This window comes from Ostrinia nubilalis, chromosome 9 (assembly GCF_963855985.1).
Source record: "Ostrinia nubilalis chromosome 9, ilOstNubi1.1, whole genome shotgun sequence".
Taxonomy (NCBI): domain Eukaryota; kingdom Metazoa; phylum Arthropoda; class Insecta; order Lepidoptera; family Crambidae; genus Ostrinia; species Ostrinia nubilalis.
This window is the reverse complement of record NC_087096.1, coordinates 10,444,242-10,471,360: the sequence shown is the minus strand read 5'-3', so window position 1 is coordinate 10,471,360 and position 27,119 is coordinate 10,444,242. Positions and strand designations below refer to the sequence as shown.

At 35.4% G+C, this 27,119-nt stretch overlaps 1 protein-coding gene across 7 annotated transcripts; it reads right to left on the bottom strand.

Annotated features, from left to right (window-relative positions):
* Window positions 1–29: 29 nt before the first annotated feature.
* On the bottom strand, window positions 30–25,700 carry LOC135074609 (G protein-activated inward rectifier potassium channel 3-like). 7 transcript variants are annotated; one of them, XM_063968959.1, is made up of 4 exons: window positions 25,533–25,700; window positions 15,033–15,420; window positions 7,079–8,136; window positions 30–1,684 (listed from the first exon to the last, which is right to left on the bottom strand). In XM_063968959.1, exons 2-4 carry the CDS (start codon window positions 15,320–15,322, stop codon window positions 1,428–1,430), a joined length of 1,605 nt encoding a protein of 534 aa, XP_063825029.1. In that variant the 5' UTR covers window positions 15,323–15,420; window positions 25,533–25,700; the 3' UTR covers window positions 30–1,427. The 7 variants fall into 7 exon arrangements, with proteins under 7 accessions (XP_063825029.1, XP_063825030.1, XP_063825031.1 ...); XM_063968960.1 differs by lacking the exons at window positions 15,033–15,420; window positions 25,533–25,700 and adding exons at window positions 8,352–8,598; window positions 13,983–14,314; XM_063968961.1 differs by lacking the exons at window positions 15,033–15,420; window positions 25,533–25,700 and adding exons at window positions 8,400–8,598; window positions 13,983–14,312.
* Window positions 25,701–27,119: the final 1,419 nt, after the last annotated feature.

Sequence of the window (27,119 nt, the reverse complement as noted above, 5' to 3'; positions counted from 1 at the left end):
TAAAATAAATTATTTAAAGAATTTCTTCCACTAACTTATGTAAACCAAATTTACGCTATTTGTTTTCGTTACAATTCCGTTGTCTAAATCCTAAAGTTAAAAAAATATTCAAAGTCAGATTATATTCGCAAATGTTATATTTGTACAACAAAAAATGTGATATAAATGTAAGTCAATGTATAGTATTATTCGGCTTCCAAAACAAAATGGGCACTTTGTTAATATTTAGATTTAATATTTTATAAATAAACGTTAAGTGTTAGTGTTACTAATGCTTGTTATTGGTACAAATATTTAATAACCAGCTCGGCTAGAATGCGCGTCGTGATAAAATCTTATCGATGATTTTAGACGACAGATATATGGGTTTATCGCGTAAAATCGATAAAATGGCGCGATAAACGCTTATCGTGGCGCGCATCCAAGGCCTACAGTTTATAATTTGAACGGGCGATTTCCAAGATTTTTTCTACGGTTGCTACGACTACGAGCTACGAAATTAGGGACTTTCGTAGCACACCGGCTACGATTTTTAGCGTGTTCCTTTTTATTTCAACTTATTTTAATAATTATTAACTTAACTAAAGAAAAACTTACTTCGGACTTTAATACATTTTCTTTGAGTTATAATTTTATTGTAATTTTATAGACTTGTATAAAGTTTTTTTTAATTTTCTTGGAAATTGCTTCTCTGATTACTCCTCCCAGATTATTATGTATTTATAAGTAGTCTGTAGAAGGACACTAATGTTTTGAGAATGTAGTTTTGTTATAGTTTCCATCTGTATCAGGGGTCTAGGCGGCGCGGGCGCCGTAAACAAAAGCTTGTATTAGCCTGATAGTTTATATCAGAATAAATATTTATTAGTATACACGACTTTTATTTACATACCAATACTTACTGCTACTGTTAGATGACACTATGACGTGAGTAAGTTAACTTTGACTTAGATTTCTAAACTTAGGTTGATTTTTAATTTTATTAATTTACAAATTATATTTGCAATAATTAAGTTACAAATATTTATTAAATGAAAAGTTAATTGCTAATTTTAAAGCTATAATTAATTATGCTAAGTCGGTACAAACAAGCTTTTATCTCCTGCGTTTATTTAAAAATACTTGACCTTAAACTAAATTATATTCATTAACCTAAGCTACATACGATGAAGATAAAAAAAGGTAATCACTAAAATCCTAAAGAAAAAAGTATGACGTCCCTACGTCGGGCGTCGCAAGATGGCACTACTGTTCAGTTTCAGTATCTTACAAATTATTCGTTTATTCTCAAAATACAATCACAATAGCATCTGCACCCAGTGAGATTGTTATCAAGAGCAATCCTGCTATATAAAAAAAACATCCCTACCACAATAATAATGTACGTGGTATAATTTACACCTTGAGTGAGCGAGAAAATGAATACCCTAGCTCTTACTAAGCCTAGTATTTCTCTTCTTCACAATCGCTTCGTCTTCGCTGGATGACGTGTGCTCCTCAGGGTCAGGTCTGTTAAAGTAGTCAGGCGGGTACTTCACCGACAGAGGCCGGTTGCTGTTGTTGATGCTAGCTCGCTGGATCGCGTCTACCACCAATCGGTCGGCGATCCGGGAGAGAGGAGAGCTGGGAGCGTGCGAGGAGAGCGAGTGTCGGAGGATGATCGGCGAGCTGGATCCCAGGTAGGCTGCAAATGATAATGTTTGACTGAATAGGTCACTTTTTTATTAGTTTGGGCCCAGGTGGATTAAGGCTTGCATGATTTTTCTAAATTTCCTAATGAAATTATAGCCTTGTAGTAATTTTAATTTGAGCTGAGTAGTCGTCCCGTTTTGGAGCTTAACACTCAGCAACGATTTAGTTCATCATCATTTCAGCCATTAGACGTCCAGTGCTGAACATAGGCCACCCCCAATGAGGGCTATCGTTTTAGCGCTCACCAGTTAGCGCCACTGTAGAGTAAGGTCCTGTCACTTGCTAGTAGCGAAGACAGTGGCGCCAACTTGTGAGCGCTAAAGTGGTAGGAGGACTATCGCATTTGCATTCATCAAGATGGCGCCACTGTAGAGTAAGGTCCTGTCAATCGCCAGGGGTGCCAACTGTTAAGTATAAAAACGATAGCCCTCATTATTACCACAATGGCCGGTTGGTGGCGGCCTGCATCCAGTGCTTTCCTGCTACCTTTACGAGGTCGTCGGTCCATCTTATCAACGATTTAGTTATTTAATTTCATTTCATTAAATAAGAATCTTGACATAAAATATTGTTAATTAATTAACATTTTCGACTAAAGTTTAGCGATAGATATCGCAGAACATGATTGTACTTGAGCTTTCTATTACGGCGTAATACGCCATCATCTTTTCACATTGATCTTATTTAATTTACTGTAAATCTTATTATACTAGTAAGGTACTCTTGCACATTAAAAACTTACAGAAATAAGACAAACACATCCATAGACGCCACACACGTAGAAAGCTTTACACCAACACAATGTAGCACCAAAGTAGTAGTTTAAAAGTTTTACCAGAATTTTAGGAAATGGAATTATGCACACTTATTTCTTAAACTTTTAAGTAAGTAAGTATATCAATTGGTAGGAGAGCCGAGTCTGATCTATCTGTATTTCGCCTATAAAATTTTTAGCCCAAGTTGATTGGAAAATAATCAGCTTGAATTTTGGCAATAACATTAAATTCACGATAGTGATGTTATAAAAGATCTTGTGAAACTTTTTCGATCTGCGTATTTTGATCAGTGCATTTATTTACAATCAGTTTCTCTCTTATTCACTTTATCATTCTATCTCTTCATAGATTTGATAAGGTGAGTAAGTACTCCTAAATTAGGACAGTAGGTATTTCATCATCAAACACTGTGTTGTCTCTTATTATTTTATTGAAACAATATTCGAAAGAAATTAAGCTAAGCTCGTTATAGCGTTAGCTTAATATTTGTGCTATTTTCATTTTCAATAAATATAAGAGTAATTTTGTTCATAATGATTCCTTAGTTTCCATTCATCATCATCATCATCATTTCAGCCACAGGACGTCCACTGCTGAACATAGGCCTCCCCCAATGTTTTCCATGTTGATCGATTGGTAGCGGCCTGCGTCCAGCGCTTCCCTGCTACCTTTACGATGTCACTTCACTTATGTAGTTTCCATTGCATTTAGAATTTTATGATTTTACAATGAGGTAAGTAACTGCATAGTTTCCTTAGTAAATACTTTAATGGGTAGTCTATAGTATAGTCATCATTATCTTGGGTGTAGTAAATCAAACACAGATCAACGTCACAACACAAATAAATATTCATTCAATATTTACAATGTAGGTACCTTGATTTTCTCAAGTCAACATAGATACACGTGACTTCTAATCTTCATAATATTAATATGAAACATGTATTAGTAATATCAATGGATTTTTAACATCTCTGTATAATAAATAGTACTATATTAATTGATAATAAACTTATATACATTTGCTTATACATGCTGGCCGGTTAACAAAATTTTACAGTTGGTCAAAGATTTTTTGTGCATTTCTACATAAATGAGCCGATTCTTCAATCATTAATGGTAACTTTCCCCGAATAAAGTTTGATATTTTGACAGATTTTGTATAATTTATAATGTCTGTCAAAATGTTACCCTTATAAAAAAATCGGCTCTAATATTTACTTTGTTATAGGGAACGTCTTCAGTTACACCGGCCAACGGTATAGGTATACTTTGTACACGTTGCATTGTGATACGAAATAAAGCGACTCCTACTTACAACTACACTTATTAGATTTTAAATTAAATTTAAATAAAACCTAATACAAACTGGTAATTTAGTGGAATGTTTTGAAAGTTTTTCACAACCCTAATTTATTTATTTTTTGAGATTCAACGAAAATTCAAACACCATATTTAATTGAGACTACAAGACATTGGAATGCATTAATTTAACTACACAAAATAACTGACTAGTATAGTACCTAATATACTGTAGGCAACTGGAATTCATTTGTTTATTCATAAATCTGTAAATTAGCAAACGTAAACTTACACCTAAATATCTCATAACGAGATTTTTATTAAGCAGATCCTTTCCTTAAATAATACATACTCTTATATTCTTTTTAAGACAATTCTTTCTTGTTTTCAACTTTTAATTTTCCTACAATCTTCGAGATTATTTTACAGATCCTACGTATAATTACACTTCCATTTATGACGTTTATTTTCTAAAATATTTGTTACTGATTCGTTCACAGGGTCACAGTGAAGTCGCCGTCCTTCTGCTCTGCTTTCGGCTCTGGTGGTGGTCGTTCTGGCATCTTGAGGACCAGCTGCTGGTGGTCTGAGCTCTCTGTGGTACATCACAAACATACACGTTACAAACACAGACATGGACAGCGATAGGCGAGGAAGAGGGGCAGTCAAGAAGGATTTACCTACACAAGGAGGTTTTCAAAAAAGTTTTTAAGTAAGTGCTTTATTCTTTGTCTGTACATGAACTGTACGTGTACATGTTTTTCATAGTTGGGGATTACATGGCGTTGTATGATATTTTATACATACGAGTATATGTCTAAAATGATAGTGAGTGGTGTGCTAAATGTGTGCTACTCCACTATTCGTAAAATATAGAGTTTTAATACACAAATAAATATTTGTCATATACTGGCTCCATACAATAACATTTTCTCTCTGTTATTAGAGTTTCCTATTGATAAATACCTACCGCTAATATAAAGTTACTGGCCGGACCCCTAATAAAATAATCGACGGTTATTATGGGTTGAGTTGCGGTCATATAGCAGTGGGCTACCTAATACGCATATGACTTGAAAGCGAGATAAATATGAAATAAGTATTAAATAATTATTTTTCATAACGAATATTCATCAAAATAATAGAACGTTTATAAATATAACTTAAAAACAATCTAGTATTGAAACTTACTCGACTGAAAATTTTTATTAGTAAGTGTGAATATTTCACAACTTGTTTTAATAAACGGTGCATGCATTAGGTATTAATATTGACCATTGTGTTTAGAAACGTAGCAAACTTATGTAGGTACAAAATAATTGAAGATGTTTAATGATTGGACTAAGAACCAGTGAAAGCCAAACCCTCGTTATTTACTTAAATAACATTCAATGAAAAAAGTTCACCTAATGCGTTTTCTTCGTAGTACGTGCGCATACTGCATATTGTAAAATTTCCTCTAAAGGTCGCATACGAGTGTTGACTCTCGAGACACAACATCTTGATAACACCGTTATCAATCTTCCTACACTTCGTTGACCTAGTGTTAGAAGTACTTAACACTCGGTTTGGAGTTAAAGTTACTTGCAATCATGAATTTCCATCAAAAGGTATTTTTACCTTTACGTATGAGTGATATTGAATGAAAATCTCTGAATTTAACTTCAAATACAGTACTAGAAAGGTACTTAATTTTACAATATCTTAAGCATTAATATTTTGTAATCGATTAAGTAATTTTAATCAAGCTAGGTAATTTGATTTCGGGTTTCTGTTAATCATCTTGTCAAAAAGAACTACAAGATAACGATTATTATGATGCCATCAGTCTCTGGAATTTAGATCCTAAAGATTATTTTGAGTATGTGTGTTTGCGAAATGAAAACCCTGCTGATAACGGAAAAATGACAGATTTTAGTCACCGCGTCATCACAAACACAAGTAATAAAATGCAATGATCATTAGAACCTCACATGTTGGTGGAAATGTTAGTCACCTGTATTTACATAAGTATTGAAGAAACAAGGAGTTGGTTAATAACGACACCTCATCAAACTGGATGTGAGACCATTTACAGTAATTGATGAAACAAAGAGGTCCATACGAATGTGTGATGTACTCAAATTGGTCATGACGTCCACGTTCTTTGGGTAGCGAAACAAATGTATCCTGTACCGAAAAGGGGAGTGGTTACACTGGGAATCAATTTGGCAAAACGGTACATCCTGCTGGGATTCTATAATGGGTCTACAATATTATGTCGTCTACATAAATCTTTGCAGATCCGTAACAGCTTCCTCCTGGCGACTTTGCTATTGCAACATCTATAAGAGTTCAAATCTCGAGTTCAATTGAGTGCTCGTGTCAGTAATAGAGGTATATTCTAGTAATTATTAATTTAACAAAAGAGAGAAGACTTTTTAAGCAACGTGTCAATATTTTTTAAAGTTTATAGACCAATTTTACGAGGTCCCAAGAAAGGCCTCCGAGTTTTTGTTTTTTTTTTTCGGATAAAACGTTATCAACCATAATTAATGTTATTAGTACTACACATTGGTCTTTAAGTAAATTACTTTGATAAAAAGAAAAATACCTACATTGTTATCTGAGATATTTGGTCAAGTGCTTCGATTGCAATCTTAGGTTGACAAGCCTCCTTTTTTATTATTTACGTAAGTTTAATTTTATTTTATATTATTTTTCTTACTAGCGAAACATCTGTCTGCATTAATAAGCAAGTACTTAAAACACAAACAAAGGATCTCCGCCGTTATTAGATAAGTACTTGATTGATATATGATATACACTCACTCTATCCATGCAGTTAGCAAGTACGTGTAATATAATACCTTCATCTCACTTTGTATGTGACACGCTTGGCAAGACATCATTTGAATGCATTATCAACGCAATAACAGTTTTACACGATTGTAAGGATATTGATCTTGGTGATCTTATTGGGTTAATACGCCAATACATCGGCACTGATGCATACCTTCACTATAAATTAACCACTATCACATTGTAAACAAGGCAGTTAATTTATTGACCCTAGATAAACAATCTTGCAAATAATACTAAGTACCAAATAAAGGAAATTCTATCAAACTTCTCAAGCCGTGTCAACACTGATATGCAGGTCTAATGTAGGTCTATATGGCGAAGATATCTTTTTATCTCGATTTGAGAGCAACCTGTCTCGTGATAACCGTTACCACATAGATGCGCCCACAGTATAAAGCATTATAAGCATTGTATGCAAACACAAAGTCAACCACAACCAGATTCATGCATAAATACAAACTCACCAATAGATCTACGATCAGCCTGGCTCCCGTAAAACTCGTCCAATTCCTTGGCGGAACAGAGAGGAGTGTCGACCTGCGTCGTTACGTCGAATTTAGAATAATCCACTTCGTATCCTTGTCGTTCACGGTTATATGTCACTAGAGGCACAAATCTGTGTCCCCACATTAATTCACTTGTTGTGTAACTGGATCGCGCCTGCGTCGTCTGCCCAGTCGATTCTATCGTTCCTTCCAATATAACTACTATCTCGAACCTCTCCTGGAGGATGTCCGCCGCGGACACTCCGTAGAACGGACTCTCAGCGTTGATTTTATGGACCATCGTGATTGGCCAAATGAAGAACAAGTTACTATCGCATCCATCGGCATTCAGCTCTAACTCAGTCTGGTAGTGCGACAGCAATTCCCCTTCTTTCGTTGTTCTCGATCGTATAAGTTGAGCTCTAACGCTTGCTCCTATAATATGCGACTTCCTCAGATCTCCCACGCGGAACATCAAGCACAGCTCGCCGTCCCTTTGACATATCACAGCGTATTTTGAGAAGAGTAGAGTTTGCGTTCTGTGTTTTGGTCTCGTCATCTTGGCGAACACGATACCGACCATGAAAGCTTGTATCATGACACCAACTATACTCTGTAGACACATTATGAAAATAGCCTCGGGACACTCTTCCGTCGTTGTGCGAGCACCGTAACCGATGGTGTGTTGAGTTTCAATACTGAAGAGGAAGCAAGACGTGAAATCGAATATATTGAACACACAAGGCTTCCAGTTTGAGGTCTCCTGCATGGGAGGTAGGTGATCAGGCTCCAGATCTCCATGTGTGAATGATATGAGCCACCAAATCAACGCGAATCCCAGCCAGGACAAGATAAACGATAGAGTGAACACAAGTAGAGTCCATCGCCATTGGGCATCAACAAGGGTCGTGAACATATCCTGGAGGAACCGTATACGCCGCTGAGAAATCCTGGACTTGAGGACGTTGCACTCGCCATTTTTGAGAACAGCTCGTCTTCTCGTTCGCCGCGTGACGCCGGGCCTGTGCGATCGGCTCCTGTAAACAAATACACGGAATATGAACGTTTCGCCTGAACGAACCCTGTTATCTAATATGCACTAGTCCTAAGTGTGAATGTCTAGTTCACGCTTGCATCGTCGACCTTCGTCGATGTGATGTCGCTAATGCGCGAACAATTAGTGAATAGCTTTCTAATGTAAATGAGTTTACACAAAACATTGCTAAGAAGACGGACAAAAGCGAAACAGTACGGGTGGGAGTCGGTCGGTGACGGCACAGGGTGGCGATCGTCGACGAACCTCTTGCTGGCTTGAGGGTAGTAGATGCCGGGGGAGAGGTTTCCATTGGCGGGTACTGTCTTGACTTTGAGCCAGTCATCTGGCAGGAGTTGGGTCTCTTCCCGGCAGGCGGGGGATTCTGGGTCGGCGTGCATGGTTTCGTGCGTTGCGCTCACTCGCGGCGGACCGTCTGCGCCGGCGCCGCCGTCCCGGCTTCGTCCTGAAGCACCGCGCGAGATAATGACGAGATCACGACTGGCACACGCTAAATGTTGTATAATTGTATCGCGAGATTCTATAACGAAAATTATCAGTCCGCCCGGAAAATGCTTTGTTAGTGGCCGGTGACGATAGCTGATATAGGGTGTGCCAAAAGATTACAGCGCTGCTGGTGGAGATGCCAGTATCAGTACCTTTGTAATATAGTAATTATTATTCGATAACGAACTCATAATATGAACTAATTTTTAAAAATCATTTCAGTAGAGTAATTAATAGAAAATGTCAAAGTGAACATAAAAATTTAAACCCCGACAAGAAATTAAAACATTTTACAGATGTCAGCAGGCTATTTTCAAGATTCAATATTGAATAATCTTATGAAAATGTGAAGTAGTATACGTGGAAAAATACATAAGATTATCTTCTTCAATAGTTACATTTTCCGATTTCATCCATGTACCTTTATCAGCGCGGTTTTATTTTGACAAACCCAAATTCACGCAAAGCTAAATCATTGGCACACAAGTTATTTAGTTTGCATTTATAAAATTACAGTGAAATGTCTTCTAGATACACCTACAATAGCGAAATCACGAGTAAACGCAACCACGAGCAAATAATTTTATAGCTTACTAAAAATGTATTTAAGAGACTGTTCCTCGGTTTTACCAGCAAACATTGACTGATGCTGCAGCAATGATGAATTGTTATTTATTTTTAATTGTTTACATTTAATTTACGACTGCTTGTGTAGAAAACGTCATCGTAGACATCACGTTTTATCTAGAATGAATTTACAAAGGAGACGAGCGTCTTTGTCTCTTTCTATGCAAAACTTCATACGCAGTAGGAGTAGCTCTTATAACACACTAACAGCAATACATAAAAGTTTTCATTAAAAGGCTTAAACAATTAGAAAACATTCAAAATGTTACAAGAAAGCTCGCTTTTTTAAACCTTTAAATATTAATAACTACAGTTACCAGAATCGAAAAATTCTGTTAAATGTTCAATAAATATGTTTTAATGTGTGTTATTTAAATGTTAATCTGTAAAAATCAGCCTATATTTTCCAAAATGGCGGCTACCCCCACCCAGTTCGTTAAAATGGCTAATTTGACAGTGCGAAGTGGTTCGCTAATGCGCATCATTTTCGATACTAATTGGGGAATCTCGACCATTTTATAACCGAAGGTCGATAGGAGGTGTGTTAGTAACTATGTAATTGTGGTCCTTTGTGACGATATTTGCAAGATAAATAAATGGGTAGGGCTTTTTGGGGATACATGTGCTGGTTGCGTAAAAAGTAAAAACGTGACTTCATAAATACTTCATGTGTACTGAGCTTTTAGCGGTTGATGGTATGGCTTTCAGCCTCATAACTTCGGTTAAACTTCTTGCAGGTTTTCGCTCTACAAAATTTATTTAAATCTCTTTTGAACTTTGAAGATCATAATATAATTTTGTATCTAAATAAACTAAAAAGATTTGCCATGTGTATCTTTTATAATTAGAATTAGCAATTACTGGATTGTGACAGGTGAGTAAAACTAATCACACATTTTTAATTATACAGTAACTCTGACCTACAAATGTCACTGCCAATACAATATCAAAAGTACTTTTATTTTGATAAAGTCTTGTTAATCTGTTTTGATCATGTGCTTTAGTTATCTATTCAACATACGATTAATTTATTATCCAATAAATATTTATGTTATTGATATTTCGTATTTTAAATTGAAAGCATAATAAATATAATTCATTATAGCGTTATGTACAAAGTAAGTACCCACACGATCTATCTACAACTGAAATATCGGAAACTCACTATAAAAAGGTAGGTAAAGCTTTTATGTTGAAATAAATCGAGATTTAATTCATTTTAATGTTGGTCTTCTATGAAATACCTATAAGACGCGTAGAAAAGTCCTCAATAATAAAATAATTTGCGTTACGTTTCCACAGTAGTTCGTGTCAACCTCATTAAGCACGACTTATTTATTTATTTACTGTAGACGACACTTGAGTCGTGATATCAAAATAAGCACCTACGTGTTGAATATTTGCGAGTCATTTTTAGAAGTTCCTGAAGATCAAATACTGAAATTAAATGAAGTTAACACGTCGTTTGCAAATTCTCAACTAGAAGGATAACACGAGGGCAAAAGGCAATTCTCTAAAGTGTTTTTCCCCATATAAATAGCCTCAAAATAAACTTTCAGAAAGTTTTCATCTAAACTTTTAACAATTTTTAATTATTTGTTAGTATAAAGCCATTTTTCAGATCACTATATTGGAATGTCTGACCATATCCGTGATTTATATGTAGAGTACTTTTTGTTCATCTTCCAAAATCTATAGAATTGGAATTTTGAAAACAGAATTTAACATTTCTCCAAAGTTGCTATTAAGATGTTCATTCTAGAGTCTAGAGCCAAACAAAAAGCAACAAGGAAAACGTATACAGCTTTCTCAGTCTATATTTAGGGTCAGATTGTCCGAGGGCAATCGTCTCAAATTGTGGGCGGTTAGATACAATCACAATCACACTGCCCCGCGCGTGCGCACTTAGAGGTCCTGACAATTGACTGACTGATACACGTGCTACGATATATTGAACCCTTTCTTATAAAGAAAATTAGTTTAAAGTCTAAACAATAAAGGATATTACTCTATAAAGTGTACTAATAAAAAGTTACACGCTTCTCAAAGACTGCTTTTTAAGTTATTTTAAAACCGTCATTTAATAAGGGCTTAGAAAGCACAAGGTCTCAAAAAAGACATTCTTGAGACTTTTCTGGGACATATTGGGACTAAGTGATGTCCAAAAATATAGTGTTTCGAGATTTTTGGTCAGTATGTAATGGTTGGAAATTATAAACTCAAAACGGATACTGGGTTGCTTCACTTGAAATCTATGACACCTCACAGCTTTAAATGGATAAAAGCTTAAAGTTCATATAAGTTTTCCTTTTCACTTCTGTTTTATTTAATTATTTCTTTAAAATAACCACCATGTACTAACCTGCTTTACTTAATTATATTGTTTTATAACAAAGACAGGAGAACTTTTATTGACTAAATAGAGTTTTAATAAATAAATAATGAATTCGTGTTCACTTTGGTAAATTCACTTCAAAAGTGCAGTTTGAAATGTAGACTTCATAATTATATTCCGAGGAACATTTACATTATGCTGAACAAATATAGATGATTATATTTCTTTAGTCTGAACTGATATTTGTATTTTCAGATTAACAGATTACTGCAATATGGCTGTTGTAAAAGTTTATGATAATTTAGCTGTGGGTGTTCTGATAGTTAAAAATATGTAAATAAAACAATAAATGATAAAAACGGGTTTCCCCAATTGAATGTGTAAATAACTAGCGTCAGCACCTGGCGTTGCCTGTGCAGATTTCGTTTCTGCCAAGAACACGGTCGTAGAATCTAAAATATTCTGAAACATTCCTTTATTTCTTGCGAAAAGAATAACTATATTTTAACTTCTCAATAACTGAAAGCCTGAAAATGTAACATAATAATAAAGTTACTCTAGATTTTTTTATATACTTATTTAATAGAGGTACTAGATTGTGCCCGCGGCTACGAACGTGTTTCGCGCGCATCCTCTGATGGAAAAAACTTTATATTACCAAAAGCACCATTTTTCATTGTCAATTTCGATTCAGCTTTTTAAACGTTTCTTCTGATTTTAAAATGTACAAGTTATCCGTTTTCTAAGTTTAGTATTGCATCTTGCTACGGCGTAGTCACTGTATGAGCGGTGGAGCGTGAGCTGCGTAACGTAGTTATCCCAAGAAATTGATACCTGTTAGTTAGGCAATCGGTATGGCAGTAAATAACTATGTCATAAAATAAGTAACATTATTATAAGTAACTTCGTAGCTACGAATATTGTTTTTCAAATAACATATTTCTAGTCAATGTAAAGAATAACAGTCTCTACAGTTTTAATATAATATGATTCAAAGTGTAAATTTTATTAGATGTTTTAGTTTTAAATGTAGAAGATCTTATTATGACCACTTAGAATTACGAAATTTGGAAAATGAGCGGTGAAAACTTCTGCTGGATTTTGTGTGAAGATATCCATGTGCAGATAGATAAATTATTAAGTATGATTTTTATCCTAGAATGGTGGCATAATAGGCATTCTAACATGTGATAGTAACTAGGTATTGTAGAACGAAGTGTCAGATTTTTCATTAAAAATAAGTTATTTATTATTATCAATCATAGGATACTTATTACATCGAATTCTCTAAACTTTACATAGTTCGTTCAATTTTTATCAATTTAGAAGATTAAATAACTTCAGTAAAAAGCCAAGCAAGTAAAGCTACGCGTTGTAACTAGAACAAAAATTCAGAACAACATTTTCTTGAATGAAGGGCAGTCAGTGTCATTTGACCAGTAAATAGGACTATTATAGGATAAGTCAAATCTCTTAAAAATTATTATGACGCTGTAAAATGACGTGACGTGATAATTCGCCTTTTATTGTGTCTTTGTGTTCAACATCAGATAAAACTAAGCCTTATTGCCCACAAATTGTCGTTTTCATCCCATTCGAGTAGTGGAAAGGTGTTTGATGTAATTCATCAAGATTAAAAGGTCCATATCAGTGTTTGCAGATTTCGCCGGATTTTCTAGATTAAAGGTGATCTTTGGGGCTTGCTAGATTACACTACGTTGATTAAAACTCGCCGTTATTTGTTGAACCTTGGTTCGTCATTGGCTAGACTAGAAATAGATTAGAACAGGAAATATTTACTGCCACTTCACTTTTTAATAAACACTTATTAAAAAAATAAGTGTAAAGTCATGATTTATATTTTTAATTAAAATTAAAAATTTACAAAGAGAGGTACAGCAATGGCCACACGAAAACGTTTGGTGAGAAATGGAGTTGATAATGATTTTAGTCATGAAATAGCTGGCATCACGTCGCTACAATCCTATTCGTAGCACAGAATAAGTAGTATCTAATCAATCCTAAGTCACAAACCTAGTCATAAAATCAATTGCTGAGTGTGGCCGAAGCTCTATGATGACGTTTTGTTTTTCATGATTTGTTATTTTGAATTTCAAACATTGCTTTACAAACTTAACACTTTTAAGCATTACTATATGGGGATGAAATTATTTTCCTCGTATTTATCTTTTAAATCGCAATTCTGGTTAAAACTTAGGCTGAGTTGCACTAACTTACTTTAACCGTGACTGTAACAAGAACCGGTGTTTTTTGTATGGAGTTTGACAGATTTTTGACGTTAGTTAAAGTTAAAGTAACATGGTGCAACTCAGCCTTAGAGTAGTTTATAAAAGCATTGAAAAAATACTTTAGATACTCACCTAATTTTAACAGTTTTATGCCCATGAGACTAAGATGTGATAATCATTCAAAATTTTCTTACGGAGTTGCTCCCGGCAAGACGTAGGCGAGACATACCTTGTCACTCGGATGATTAATTTAAACAAAAGTAGAACGAACTTGGTCAACAGCGATAATGTCTTGTTATCACTTCACTATTTACGCCTTTGCTTCATTTTTACACATTTTCCACACTTAAAAAAAACAATGCGATTCCAAAAAGGATGGTTCCAATGAGATTCTAACTCGTTCTTTTTTTCAAATAAATTCTCGACGGCCAGTCACGGCGACGAACAAATAACTATTTGACAAAACAATTCGATAAGTTCCTTTATCTCATTTTACACTGATTAGATATTGGTACCTCAAGGATTGCGATTCGCACGGACACACTTATGCCTGAGTGTTACAACGGAATCAGTGTTCTAACAACTGCAAGTATAAATATTTTTTAGATTACGCACTATTTCTTAGATATCTTTGAGATGTGGGTAGTTGACAGATTTAATCTTTTCTTGTGATTTTTGCTTATCAATAGTTTACTGGATTTGCTCTATAACATAGAGTTTGAATTTGATTTCGATATCATAATGATGTCTAAGCAAAAGATTCACTTTTGTGAAAACTTTCGATTTTAAATACGACACAAGGTCATCCCGAGCTTAATCTTCATACCATACCTCTACACTGGAAAATTATTTTTATTTCGAAGTGGACTAGTAAAATTATAAGACAACTAGCAAAATTTCACGAACTCTTTAGTTCTGCCTGTTCATAAATAGAAATCCTTAACAAAAGGAATGCTATGAAGTTGATGAGCTCACACTCAAAAGTCTAATGTAGAGAGAGATTTATCTTGTAAATATCAAATGCCTAGTAAAAGTGACTGAGTTTCTTCCACCACTTCTCAGTGCCAGCCAACATACGAGTAATTAAGACGAAGTAGTGACACCATACTATGGTACGAGCGATAAAAAGGTCCTTACTAATAAAAAATAGACTTTGAACTAGTAAATAGAAAACCAACCAACCTGCATGAAGTATCCTGTCTATACACCGTACTTTGTCCTATAGAGCTGCTGTAAGTCGGTATCCTATGAAGGCTGCTGGATGGATGTATCTGGGTTGGCCTCAGCAATCCGCTCCCACTGAAGCCCAGCATCGGCGACTCTACCATGGAACTGTCGTATGCACTAGTCTCATCTGTCTCTTCTTCAATGACCCCTGGCCGGTAGAATATCTTCCCAGCAGATGGCGCTGGATTGACCTTCTCTTTTTCATCGCGAACTTGCATCTCATAAGACGACGGCTCTGTCACCATTTTGTTTGAAAAGTTTCGGTCACGACACTCGTTCAAAATCCGCCATTTTGAGGGTTATTGGGGTTAGAGTCATCTTTTGCGAGCACCGGTTTTGATACCTGGAAGAACAAGAATAAAAAGTAAAAATAAAATTCAGAAGCTTTTACTTAATTAACTTATTTAAGTTATTCGTTAAAACGTTCCGCTACTCATCGATAGATGGCGCGAGTTGGTTTCTACAAACGTTAAAAGATAGAGTTTTATAATAGTAGGGTAGTTACCTATTCCTAGCTAAAATGTGTGTATTACACCTGAAACAAAAATTACTAAATAACGCCTAATTAGGGGCGTGATGACACCACTTGACTAATTTTAGAGTAGTAAAAGACTGTAAAATTAAAATCATGTGTGAGGTAGGCATACCTATTTTCAAATTGTGTTTTTAAAATAAATAGTGGTTAGTTGACTGACACTAACACGATTTACATAAACATGGTGTCAAAAACAGCACTCAATATACCTACATGTTTTCTACATACATGGGGATAGAAGTCAAAGAGAGAACTGGCGCTTCCCTCTCTGTCCTGTCTATGCAATTGCCTTATTTGTAGGCGAATTCCAGAATTTTTTAGGTCTCATAATATGGTACATTTCCTCCATTATCTTCATCGATATTCCAACTCAAGGTCCGCAGACTAGGTTTGTTTAATTAGCCACACAGTTTCTATGAACTGCATCATCAATTTCATATCTCGGTGTCCAGCTGAGGACGTCTAACTGCCGTGTCAGATTCAATTAACCGTAATTCTGTTGCGTAATTAATTGGGCGTTAGAAATAGGTGCATGTGAGATGACGAGCCGTTTGTCTATGGATTATTGTGGGTCACTGTACTAGATGATTGCCGTTCTGCATACGGAATAGGAAATATCGTTTGATGATAAACAATTAAGTGCAGGATGTAAGGGACTGGTTGGCAACATGCTATTGTTAGCATGAATCGAATCACGACATCGAATTTAGTATCATTTTTTTCTTAGACCATAAATCTACGTTCAAAATCAGAAGATAATCGTCCCGGAAAATGAATAAAAACTTTGTCATAAAGACAACTTTTGAGGAAAATGATATTTCAAGTCAAGTTATGGCATTTGATTTAACAGTTTAAGATTAAACTAGCCACACACTATTATCGTGAACTTTTCAGAAGAAAGCTCTAGGTACTGGTTTTCACGTGCAATGTAGTATTTAATACTGCATCTGGGCACTCTACATTATTCAGAAACAGCCTAGCTTGACGTTACAAATAATATTGACGTCATGATTTCGGTAAAGGCATCAACATGTTATTCTACTTTTGTTTTACATTAAAAAACACTTTGTTTTGAAACAAAGATGACGACACTCGTTTAAGATTTTTCTTAGTAAGTCTTTGTCTACTTTTATGGATTTGCAAATTATAAGAGGAATATTGCATTAAATTATATTGTTATAATATGTTTTCAAGAAGTAGGTACCTGTTTGGGCTGTAGGTCTTGAATCAGGTTTTGTTTTTTTGTAACTGATAAAAACAATACAAAAGGTCAAAGCGCGATTACACATAAGCTCGATTATTGACAATGACGTTCAAAAATACGAAAATTCGTTATATTGGTATAACCCGTCCTTGACTGGCGGAAACGAAAGCTCTAATAATCTGCGTATTCATATAACCTTATTTTTCCTCATTAATAACAAAATAGTACGTAACTAGTCTGGAAATGTCTGGAAAACTGCCCACAATAGGTGGAATTTCAAATAGATCTTTATGTTTTTTCATAAAGTTTCTAATTCACTGTGTCAGCATTTGGCACACTTTTAAGTGGCGCTGGCGCTAGGATTCATAGAATTTGACGGATGGCGTCATCAGTTCATCACCTCGCCGCTTCATCATGTCGCTAGGTCGATCGCCTCTCCCTTGAACTCTATTTCTGATTAGACTCTGTCGCATTCTCGCAACCACAACTTCAAGGTATCTCATTGGTAATGAACAGCTGTTGCTCACCGTCTGTTGATTCTCTATCAGCGGCTGTAATTTCCCGCCCAACAAACGCAAATGAAAACTGACTCTCCTATGTCACATACGATGAATCACTCTCTAGCTAGAGCAACAACAGAACGCGTTAAAGCCCAAAGTAGAATTTATTAACAAATTACATGGCGCCAGAGTTCCCATGTGAACAGCCTTACAAATCCTATTCTCAACCACTTTAATTCAGGAAGGTGTACTTTGCTGTCGTTTCCCTAAAACAGTAATTTTGCTGTGCGATCGTGGAACGACCTTGTTCAGGAACATTCAGGATGTTACCCATCGGATGTCTTTACCTCCCACTGCGGTGTATATTGCGGAAAACGTCGTAAAATTATTCTGCTTTATTGAGACTGAGCGCTTTCATTAGACGTGCAGTTACACGCATATGCTTCTCGTGTGATAAGCTGATATTGGGTTCATCCAACGATAGCTTATCGTGGTCTCTTATCCAGCTAACCTGGATAAGGGCATATGAATAAGGCATAATGAAGGGCATAATGGGGGCCGTCAAAGTAGCATTAAGCAGAAGAGGAGACTTATACACTTGTGTATCTCTAAAAAACTTTTAGGACATGAACTTCCATGTAAACTTTAGAATCTTTAGACGTCCTAAACTCAGCTCTATCACAAAAATCCTTCACATCTGAGGACTCCTATTTATAAGCCACTTTTCAGCAGATTTCATGCCAAACAAATAATGTTTTGCAAGCAATTTTGTATAAAAGATTAATTGATAAAAGTGAGAAAACTCAGTACGGCTTATCAGAGACCACTCACGGTATAGCATGATAAATTGATTAGTGCAAGTAGTACACAGAAGGGCATATTATAGTAAACGAGATCGTGTGTGTATAACATTAGATTGACAGGTTTTATAAATAGCCTGCGCTTGTAAGCTGAATTGATTGCTTACTTACCTACTTATAGTAAGTCAGTATTGAATTAATTGACCTACTACAGACAGAACTACAGGGTCTTTAGTTACAATTGCATACTGATTTTTAAAAGAGAAGACCTTTGTAGAAGAGGAACTATGGATATTCTAAGGACTAATACTTTTATAAGGACTAATCTATTATCGGCCGTTTTGTGTAGTGGTTTGAAACGGACTACTATTCCAAGAGGTCCCGGGTTCGATTCCCGGCCGGGCAGAAATTAAAATGTTGAATTTTAATTTGTGATGGGGCTGAGTGTTACTATGTATAATATGTATGTAATTCCAAAAAAAAGTTGGTATTTATATCCGTTGTCTAGTACTCATAGTACAAGCTTTGCTTAGTTTGGGACTAGAAGCGTAGTGTAAAATGTCCAGTGATATTTATTATTATTAATGAAAATGACGAAATAAAGTTGCAAATCTACTGTCTCTGTCACACATCATACCTGCCCGCGATCCACACGTGAAGGCCGATCAATTACCGCGTCTACCAGTAATTAATAATCAGTTTGAGGCAACTACCAGTGGTCTGTGGTACCCTATTAGCCACTCGCCCACAAATGCACCTGGATATTTATGAGCTTTGTAACATTCGCACTAGAGGTGCTCTATGGTTATCGATACCCGATGAGAAGACACTCATCCTCATCTTTAGGTCTAAAGAAAATCAACTTCTTTTTTTTTTCTGGCGCTTCAAATAAAATTGGAGGCGTGAGGAAGCGCTGTAGTGCTGCGGCAAACGTGCCACAGTAGCGCCACTGCAACGCTTCCTCACGCTTCTGAAGGTGCCATTCTCCTTCTCTTGGCGAAGTCCATTTAACTAGTTATAGTTACCTACTTTCTGAAATCGGTAAGTAGACAGACAACTTATTTATTTATTTAATAAGGCTTACCAACTAAATACATACAGACGTTGCATGAAAGTTTATATTATCAAAAAACAAATAAAATAGAATGTGAGCAAATAGTTGTACTGATGTTGGTACTGATAAGATTTTTAGTTCAAAAAATAGACTGTGCTCTTCGAGGAAATAATGGTAAGAGTAATATGACGCTCGTACATTCAAGAAAGCCCTTCAAAATACAAACGAATTTGTTACAGAAAGTAGAGATGAGATAAAAGTACATTTTTTAGGAGTTAATAGGTTTGTTCACAAATCAAAAGTATGATAATCAAGGGAAATTCATTTTTAAAACTATCGATATTGAAGACAGCGAATGGGCAGCACTAGTTCGCTCTAGGGCTCTGACTTTGTGTTCGGTACTTACTTATGAGGTCAACTGCGTCATATCGGACTGAAGTCGTTATTCAAAACCTAAGTTACCTGCAGAAATATATTATCTCTTTTTATGATTATTTTATGCTAGGATATTGACAATAACAAAGATACAAATAAAAAAACAATAAATTTTAATGTATTCAAGGAAGGGAAGTCCTTAACACAGAACTGCAGTTAACACCTCTCGGAAACATTGTAATGTGTTGTGATATTAAATATCCGAGATAATATTCGATATAAGTATAAAATAAACTCACCTTAAAGTTCGGTAATGCTACGAAAATTGTTGGTTGGAACAATTTATTATTAAATTAATTAATTACAAATGTTAGTAAATATTTTTAAAAAGTGCATATTTTTAGGGTCAAAGAAATTCAAATTAGTTATGGACAAACATCTATCTCGTGACACAACTTGACATAAGTATCCAGTAATAGGCGGAATTCGCGATTTAGGGCAGGGCTGTCACAAAGCGGACAAAATTATGGACAAACTATTAATGGACGGTTAGCATTGTGTGTAATAATGGCTATTATGCCCACGACACGTTTAATATGATGCATACCCTTTTATCTAATGGCAGGAAATTATGACAGCTAATACAAGAGAAAGTTCATTTTTGAATAGGTTATTATTGTTGTTAATTTTGAAGGTCTGTGCACGTTGTCTAGGATGAGTTGATATTCATTATTTGGAAGCTGGTAGGTAGTTTAAGGCTTGGTATTTCTGCTAAAGTAGGTATTTCGCGTTGTCAAAATCTGCGCGCGCAATTCTTCGTCGAAGACAGCGCGCCAAAGAGCTCCCGCCACAATTTCCAGCTACACAGTATAGAAATACGCAGTTGGTTAGGTTAGGTTGACTACCTTCCCTTCAAGCGTCACACTCACAACACTTTCTAATACAAATAATATCCAAGTGATACAAATTAAAACACCTTTCAGACTTTTTGTGAATATATTCTAGTTCTAGAATCGAATAAATATAAAATATAACTGCAGAAGTAAACACGGTACAAAGTGGCCATGGCGTCGCCCGACCTTCTGGAAGTTCTGCGCCGGCTTAAAGAATTTCAAGATTACGTCACCCGACCTATCGGTAGGCCCTTGGGAGCTTGAGCGATTGGAAACACATTTTATGATAAGTTACTCTTAGTAGAGATTATTTAGAGCTTGGATAATAAATTATTATAGTTGTTGCAATTCACGAAGCTTTGCATGTGGTTAATAACATTAATCAGTACACGCATAAATTTTGTTCAGTCTCTTTGTTTATTAATAAATAAAAAATATCATACTAAAATTGCAGAAACATATTTGTTGGTATTGGTCTGGGTGTTTTCTTTCTATAATATGTATGACGTGTGTACGGGGTTCTGTATCGAAAATTACTATGAGCATCACACGCGGTTACCTGCGTACCTCTGTGCACTCATAGGAGTTTAAGCAGAGGTCCCTAGAGTTTGACTTTGAGCTTTGTATAAACAAAGTCATGACTATAAAGTCATTACGAAGCAGACTGATGGGAAACTGCACTGTCTTGAATTCGAAAGGGTAATTTGACGGTGTTAGGGGAATTCTAGGAATAAATACAGAGTCTCTTCATTGAGATTGAGACATTTCAATTTGAGATTTCACTTGACATTGAACACAATCTGACATGGAGTTTTCAAACACTTGTAAAAATAAAAAGTAATTAAATCAAAGGCACTAAGTAGTATTGATGTCAACTTCGAAGAAAATGACTGCCAAAATTACCCGAGATTACCCCTTACAATTTAACAAATATACAAACACACAAACTTTACCTCTTTATAATATTATGTAGGTATAGATAGGTAATTTGAAACCCTGTTTTGTTTTATTCTTTTTTTATTTTTATTTACTGTAAGTAAATGCTAAATAGTAAATATTAGGTTGGATTGTGAAATATCCTACTAATATTATAAAGGCGAAAGTTTGGATGTCTGGATGTCATGATGTCTGGATGTTTGTTACTCTTTCACGCAAAAACAACTGAACGGATTTTGTTGAAACTTTACAGTATTATTGTTTATAACCCAGATTAAAATTATGACGATATGTGGCAAATAAATTTCAATAAATAAATAAGACGTGTCTAAAAAGCGCCATCTATCGTCATTGGTTAAAATCTACAACACTGGACAAACTACGGTATGACGTTCGTAAATATTCATTCGAGGGAAGCCGTGAAACGCCATCTATCAACATGGGTAAAACGAGGTAAAACATCATATCTAACGGGGGTAAAACAAGGTCCACGCGAACGAAGTCGCGGGCGGCCGCTAGTTTATAATAGGTAGCTTTCCCTCCGCAACCTTATTGGTATTCCATGTATGTGTCTTTTAACTGATTTCTGTTAAACATTTCATGTAAAATTTGTCCAGTTATAACTCTATTTACATCTGCATCTGTAAGCAAGGATTTATGTTCTCCAGCCCAGATGCCGAGTAAACAGAATCGTCTTTCAGTGACGTGCAGCTGCCCCTATATTTGACCCACTGACCTAATTTTTTATTATTTATTTGTGTCAGTGTGCTCTTCTAAAGAGTGTAAGACGATTGTATGTAGGTACTATTAAAATGTAATTTTAACTCATTGGTTTTGTCTCATATTTGAGGAATATACTATGTATCATGAGTAGAGTCTTAGTTTAAAAGGATGCCAACGATTTAAATTTCAATAGGTAGACAAAATTCATTACTCTTAATTATCAAAAATTTTAGCTTTCTCCAGTAACACTGATATTATTATACTGTGACTCATCAAAGTCATCATTGTCAAAAATATTGACAAATTACGAACTGTCACGGCCAAAAAACTGACACACGTCCGTCCTCCGTAAGCGCCACCGCGCGACTGATTGAGATTGTCCAAGCCGTCATGGGCGATTTTTTCCACATTTTTTAAGATAGTAACTAAATAAGACGCAATATAAAAATTTCATCCGTTAAAAGCCCTCAAGTTATTTCTGAACTTTAGTTTAGTAAAAGATTCAGAATCGCAAATCGCTTATTTTAAAAATAAAACCATAAATAGAAAACGAATAGAGGTAACTTTGGGAATTTATTCTATCGAGTCAACTTCATCAAATCGTGTTTCCATCCGTTAATAGCCCTAGAAAATATCCTCAACTATGCCCAAAAAAAATCTTAGCCTTTAATTTTACTGTTTAGTACCTCAAAAATGAAAAATGAAAACCTCATTTTCGCCATTTTCTCTGCTACCCGGCCTTAAATCCCAACAAAAATATTGTCATCAAATTGTTGCTAAGATGAGAACTTAGTGGCTCGCTTTGCGACAAAGTTTTCAGATCTCATTTAGAGTCAAGTTTAACTTTACAAGCCCTTATTAAACAAATTCTACACCTAACTAAGTCAAAATATGTATGTACTAGCTGTGCCCGCGACTTCGTCCGCGTGGAATAATGACTTTGGGTAGGCACTTTTAATAATTTAGTCTAGGTGAGCGCACGCAGCGGGCACCCACTCCGAGGTTAAGTGGAGGCCCCTAGAGTATGATAGTCTTTAACATGACATGATTGTAAAAAAAATGCACTAATGAGTAATTAATATCAACTTTGAAGCAAATCACCACTAAAATAACTTTCTACCCCTTTTTAACATAGTTAGGGGATGCATTTAACTAAAATACGAAACACGTCTTCCATTAATTCTGTTATAGAATGCTTATGCGAAATTTGAAGTAGATTGAACGAAGGAATCTGGTTATCCCATACAAACTTTGCCCTCCCCTTTTTACCTCCTTAGGGGTAGAATTTTGGAAAATCCTTTCTTATCAGATGCTTACGTCTTACAAAGAACACACCGTCCAAGTTTCAGGTCTCTATGATCAGCGGTTTAGGCTGTGCATTGATCCATCAGTGGCGCGCGCAGTACTTGATCATTATTTTGCTGCGATGATATTTTAAAACTGCGATATCTCCTAAGATATTTATTGAAATTGAATGGTGTAAAGGCCAAGTATGTTTAAAATTAAATACTTGTGATGAATAACTTATTTATTTGGATAAGGATTAATATCATGTTTATGAAAAAACCTCCGCAAATAATGCATTAATATAAAACAGATTTCTTTTTGCATAAAAAGGGTTACTATGAGCCAACCTTAAAAGATAGACATATACTATCGCGGACTTTTTTTTAGAACTTTTAAAGGGGAACAATCCTGTGATACATGATTTTTGCGAAACTTTAACCGTTTACGCAGCGTCAGCTCTCAAAAGGAAAAAAATCACTGATTTGAAACATTCTTCATTGGTGCTCCGCTCCTATTGGTCTTAGCGTGATGATATATAGCCTAAAGCCTTCAGGAACTAACGGGCTATCCAACACAAAAAGAATTTTTCAAATCGGTCCAGTAGTTCCTGAGATTAGCGCGTTCAACCAAACAAACAAACAAACAAACAAACAAACAAACAAACTCTTCAGCTTTATAATATTAGTATAGACATGGCATAGCCGGTTAAAGACACAATAGCTTTTTCAGCCCGTTCCTACCTATTTATTTTATTGTAGTAACTAAGCATCCTATTTTTATTTTGTTTCGTCTGCATTCTAGTCAGACAAACAGATATTCCTGCCCTGCCCACGGGCTAATAAAGCATTGAGTCACAAATTACATACCGCATGACAAGGATGAGCTTGACACTTCACCTACATCAACTACATTCGTGACAAAGCGATTGACACGGGCACTAACATAAATAAGAATTGCCTGTTTGACAGTTATTTTCAATTTTGCATTATGCAAGGTTTGTAGCCGTAGGCAACCCTCAAAGTATCATGTCATCGTAAGTTGCAATAATATTGACTGTGACATAAAAACTGCGATCTTCAGTGGTTAGATATTTTTTTAGTCCTAAATCTTTTGATTTCTGGAGTCCCAAGGAACATAAAAGAAAACTGGTTTATTTCTTTCAGAATTTATGGGTATTTCTGATATGAATCAACGTGAGTGTCCAAACATGCGGATTTCAACGAGCATGATAAGTCGTCAGTCGTTACCATTTCGATTAAGCCATATCAAACAAGATGTCTTACACATCTAGACTAAAAGCATAAGATTTTCAGTGGTCCTAGTCGAAAATAATACAAATAGCATGAGATTAGGAGCATGATGAGCAAACCTTGGATAGTAGTTGAAAAAGTACAAACACAGGTAAAATACTAAAAAAGCTCCTGAAACTAATTTTGCGAGAAATTATTGTGTGTTTTTTGAAAAATTCTTCATAATTTTAGTGTTTTGATAATTATGAGTAGTTACCAAATTGATCATAGTGTTGCCAGACTCTACCTAATAGTCTGAAAGATTCGTAAGTATTGTTAGAACGCTAATGAGAAACATTAAAGCTAAGAGTCTTCACGTAGAGTCTAAAACATATTTTCCAGTTACAAACAAAACACAATATTGAACATACGCGATGCAAATGTTTTATACTGTACTTAATGGGTACCTGAAACTTAATTGAATAAATGAATGGTAACTGAAAATTAATTGAATATAATGTAACTTTAATTTTTCTCAGATATGCAAACAAACGCCTAATAATTGAGGCCATATTTTGTATATTACTATGGATACAAAATAAAATTGTATCACATGTGTTATTGTAAATGCTCAACAAACCGCAGCGTGACTTCTACGTTACATTAATCAGCTGTTGGTTAGATAATATAAACAATATTGTCTGTGTATAATGCCCATATTTACAATTCAAATGAACATGTCCACTGTCGTTCAATCCAACCTGACTAGTGGAATAAACAAGTTATTAATCTTTCCTTAAAAAGACTACCTACATCGGAATAAGTATTACATTAAACATTGAATGTATTCAATCAAAAGCGACTATCGACTGTTATTACTAAAACTAATATTAAATCATTGTATTTAAAGTGATCTTACCAAGATCAGTGATGATCACCATTTTTTAGGACAGCTCCAAACTGCATACCACGAAACAGTTCACACACAAAAAGTTTATTCAATCCTTTCTACGTATTGCCAGGGTTGTCTTCTTTTTTCTGGCCCATGTGCGGCCCGACTGCCAGGATAGCGTGGACTGAGTGTAGGCCACTCTTGCGCATATACCTACATCAATTGTGCACTGCGATTATTTGTTAACTAGCCACGCGCTCGAAAACAATTGACCATGTTGCTTTTTGCTGTGGCAGATAAGATTTAACATCCGCTCCTTTTATTTGCAATGCAAAGGTGGAAATGTTCACACATAATAATATGGCAATTCCAAGTACTGGAATTTATAACATTATTTACGATAAATGCCTAAAACTGTTAGATGTAGTCAGGATTTAAAGCAAAGCCTTCTTTATTTACTTCTCTAGCATTTAGCAAGTAATTAGGTATTCATGTTGGTTTCAATAATTACTGCTAATTGCTTTATTTGAAAAATAAAGTTCGTTGTTAATTATTTAGTGTATCGCCCTTCAGCTATCATTACTCATTCATTAGGATTGGTCCAAAGTTGACGCCCCCACCTACTGATTTGCAAGCGGTTAAATTGCGTTTCCATGGCACAGTGATGGGATTTTACAAAAGTCATAGTTAAGATGTCATACGAGGACTTCAGAAAGATGCATATTCACCGTAATAACACTTACCTACCTACTATACATCTATCTTTATTTAGATTACTTTTGTTTGTAGCCTAACTACTGAAATTAGACAGAATACATATAATTTTAATTGCTTGAAAGAACAGGATGATGATGGGCATGGTGATCAGATCAAAAATAGGTTGATGTTGGCCCTTAAGCGTGGGTGGTAAGGTCGATAAAAATAATCTTAGAGACTAACCACATCATGGGCAGAAGAATGGCAACAAATATTGGCATATTGGCGAACAATGAACGGGATATGCGCGCCCGAGGCGAGGACTGCTGCTCATTGTTGGCTGATCAAGTTCAGGCAAATATAGGTCGGCTATTTAACACATAATTCAGACTTTATTTACATAGTGCTGAGGAGAATGAAAGTGGTAGAGACGGTTGGTATTTTATTTGAACAGACGGTATGTGGAAGTTTTGATCGAAAATAGGTAACTATGTACGTTTTATTCGTAAAAACAATACTTGTTTATAATTTCAAGTCAATATTACACATTTTACAGAAACCTACAATTTATAAAATACTTAATGGGTACATTAATTTGGGACACCTACAAATTTATTAAATTCAATGTTCGCAATGTCTACAAAAAATAATCACGATTCTCCATATTGTAAGTCATGGAATCGAATTGCTGTTTTCCTCAAAGCATAATTATAATCTGAGCTAGACCCGATCTAGTGAGCACTAGTGAGCAAATCATCCAAGAACGTGTTGAGTTAAATCGTCTTTCCTCGCTGATGTCAGCTCACTAATCAACGCGAGATATCCATATCCAGGTGGATGCGAATACTGATATGCAGGGCTGCCACCATTAGGAATATAGTATATTACAGTTGTAGAGCCATAAAATACATTCAAAAT

Excerpts from the sequence above, each read along its gene's own strand:
- LOC135074609 (XM_063968959.1), bottom strand. The coding sequence starts at position 15,322 with ATGGTGACAGAGCCGTCGTCTTATGAGATGCAAGTTCGCGATGAAAAA. Across the intron at positions 8,137-15,032 it reads AGACAGGATACTTCATGCAG|GAGCCGATCGCACAGGCCCG; the intron begins GTTGGTTGGTTT and ends ATTTGTTTACAG. Across the intron at positions 1,685-7,078 it reads GGCTGATCGTAGATCTATTG|CCTACCTGGGATCCAGCTCG; the intron begins GTGAGTTTGTAT and ends TATCATTTGCAG.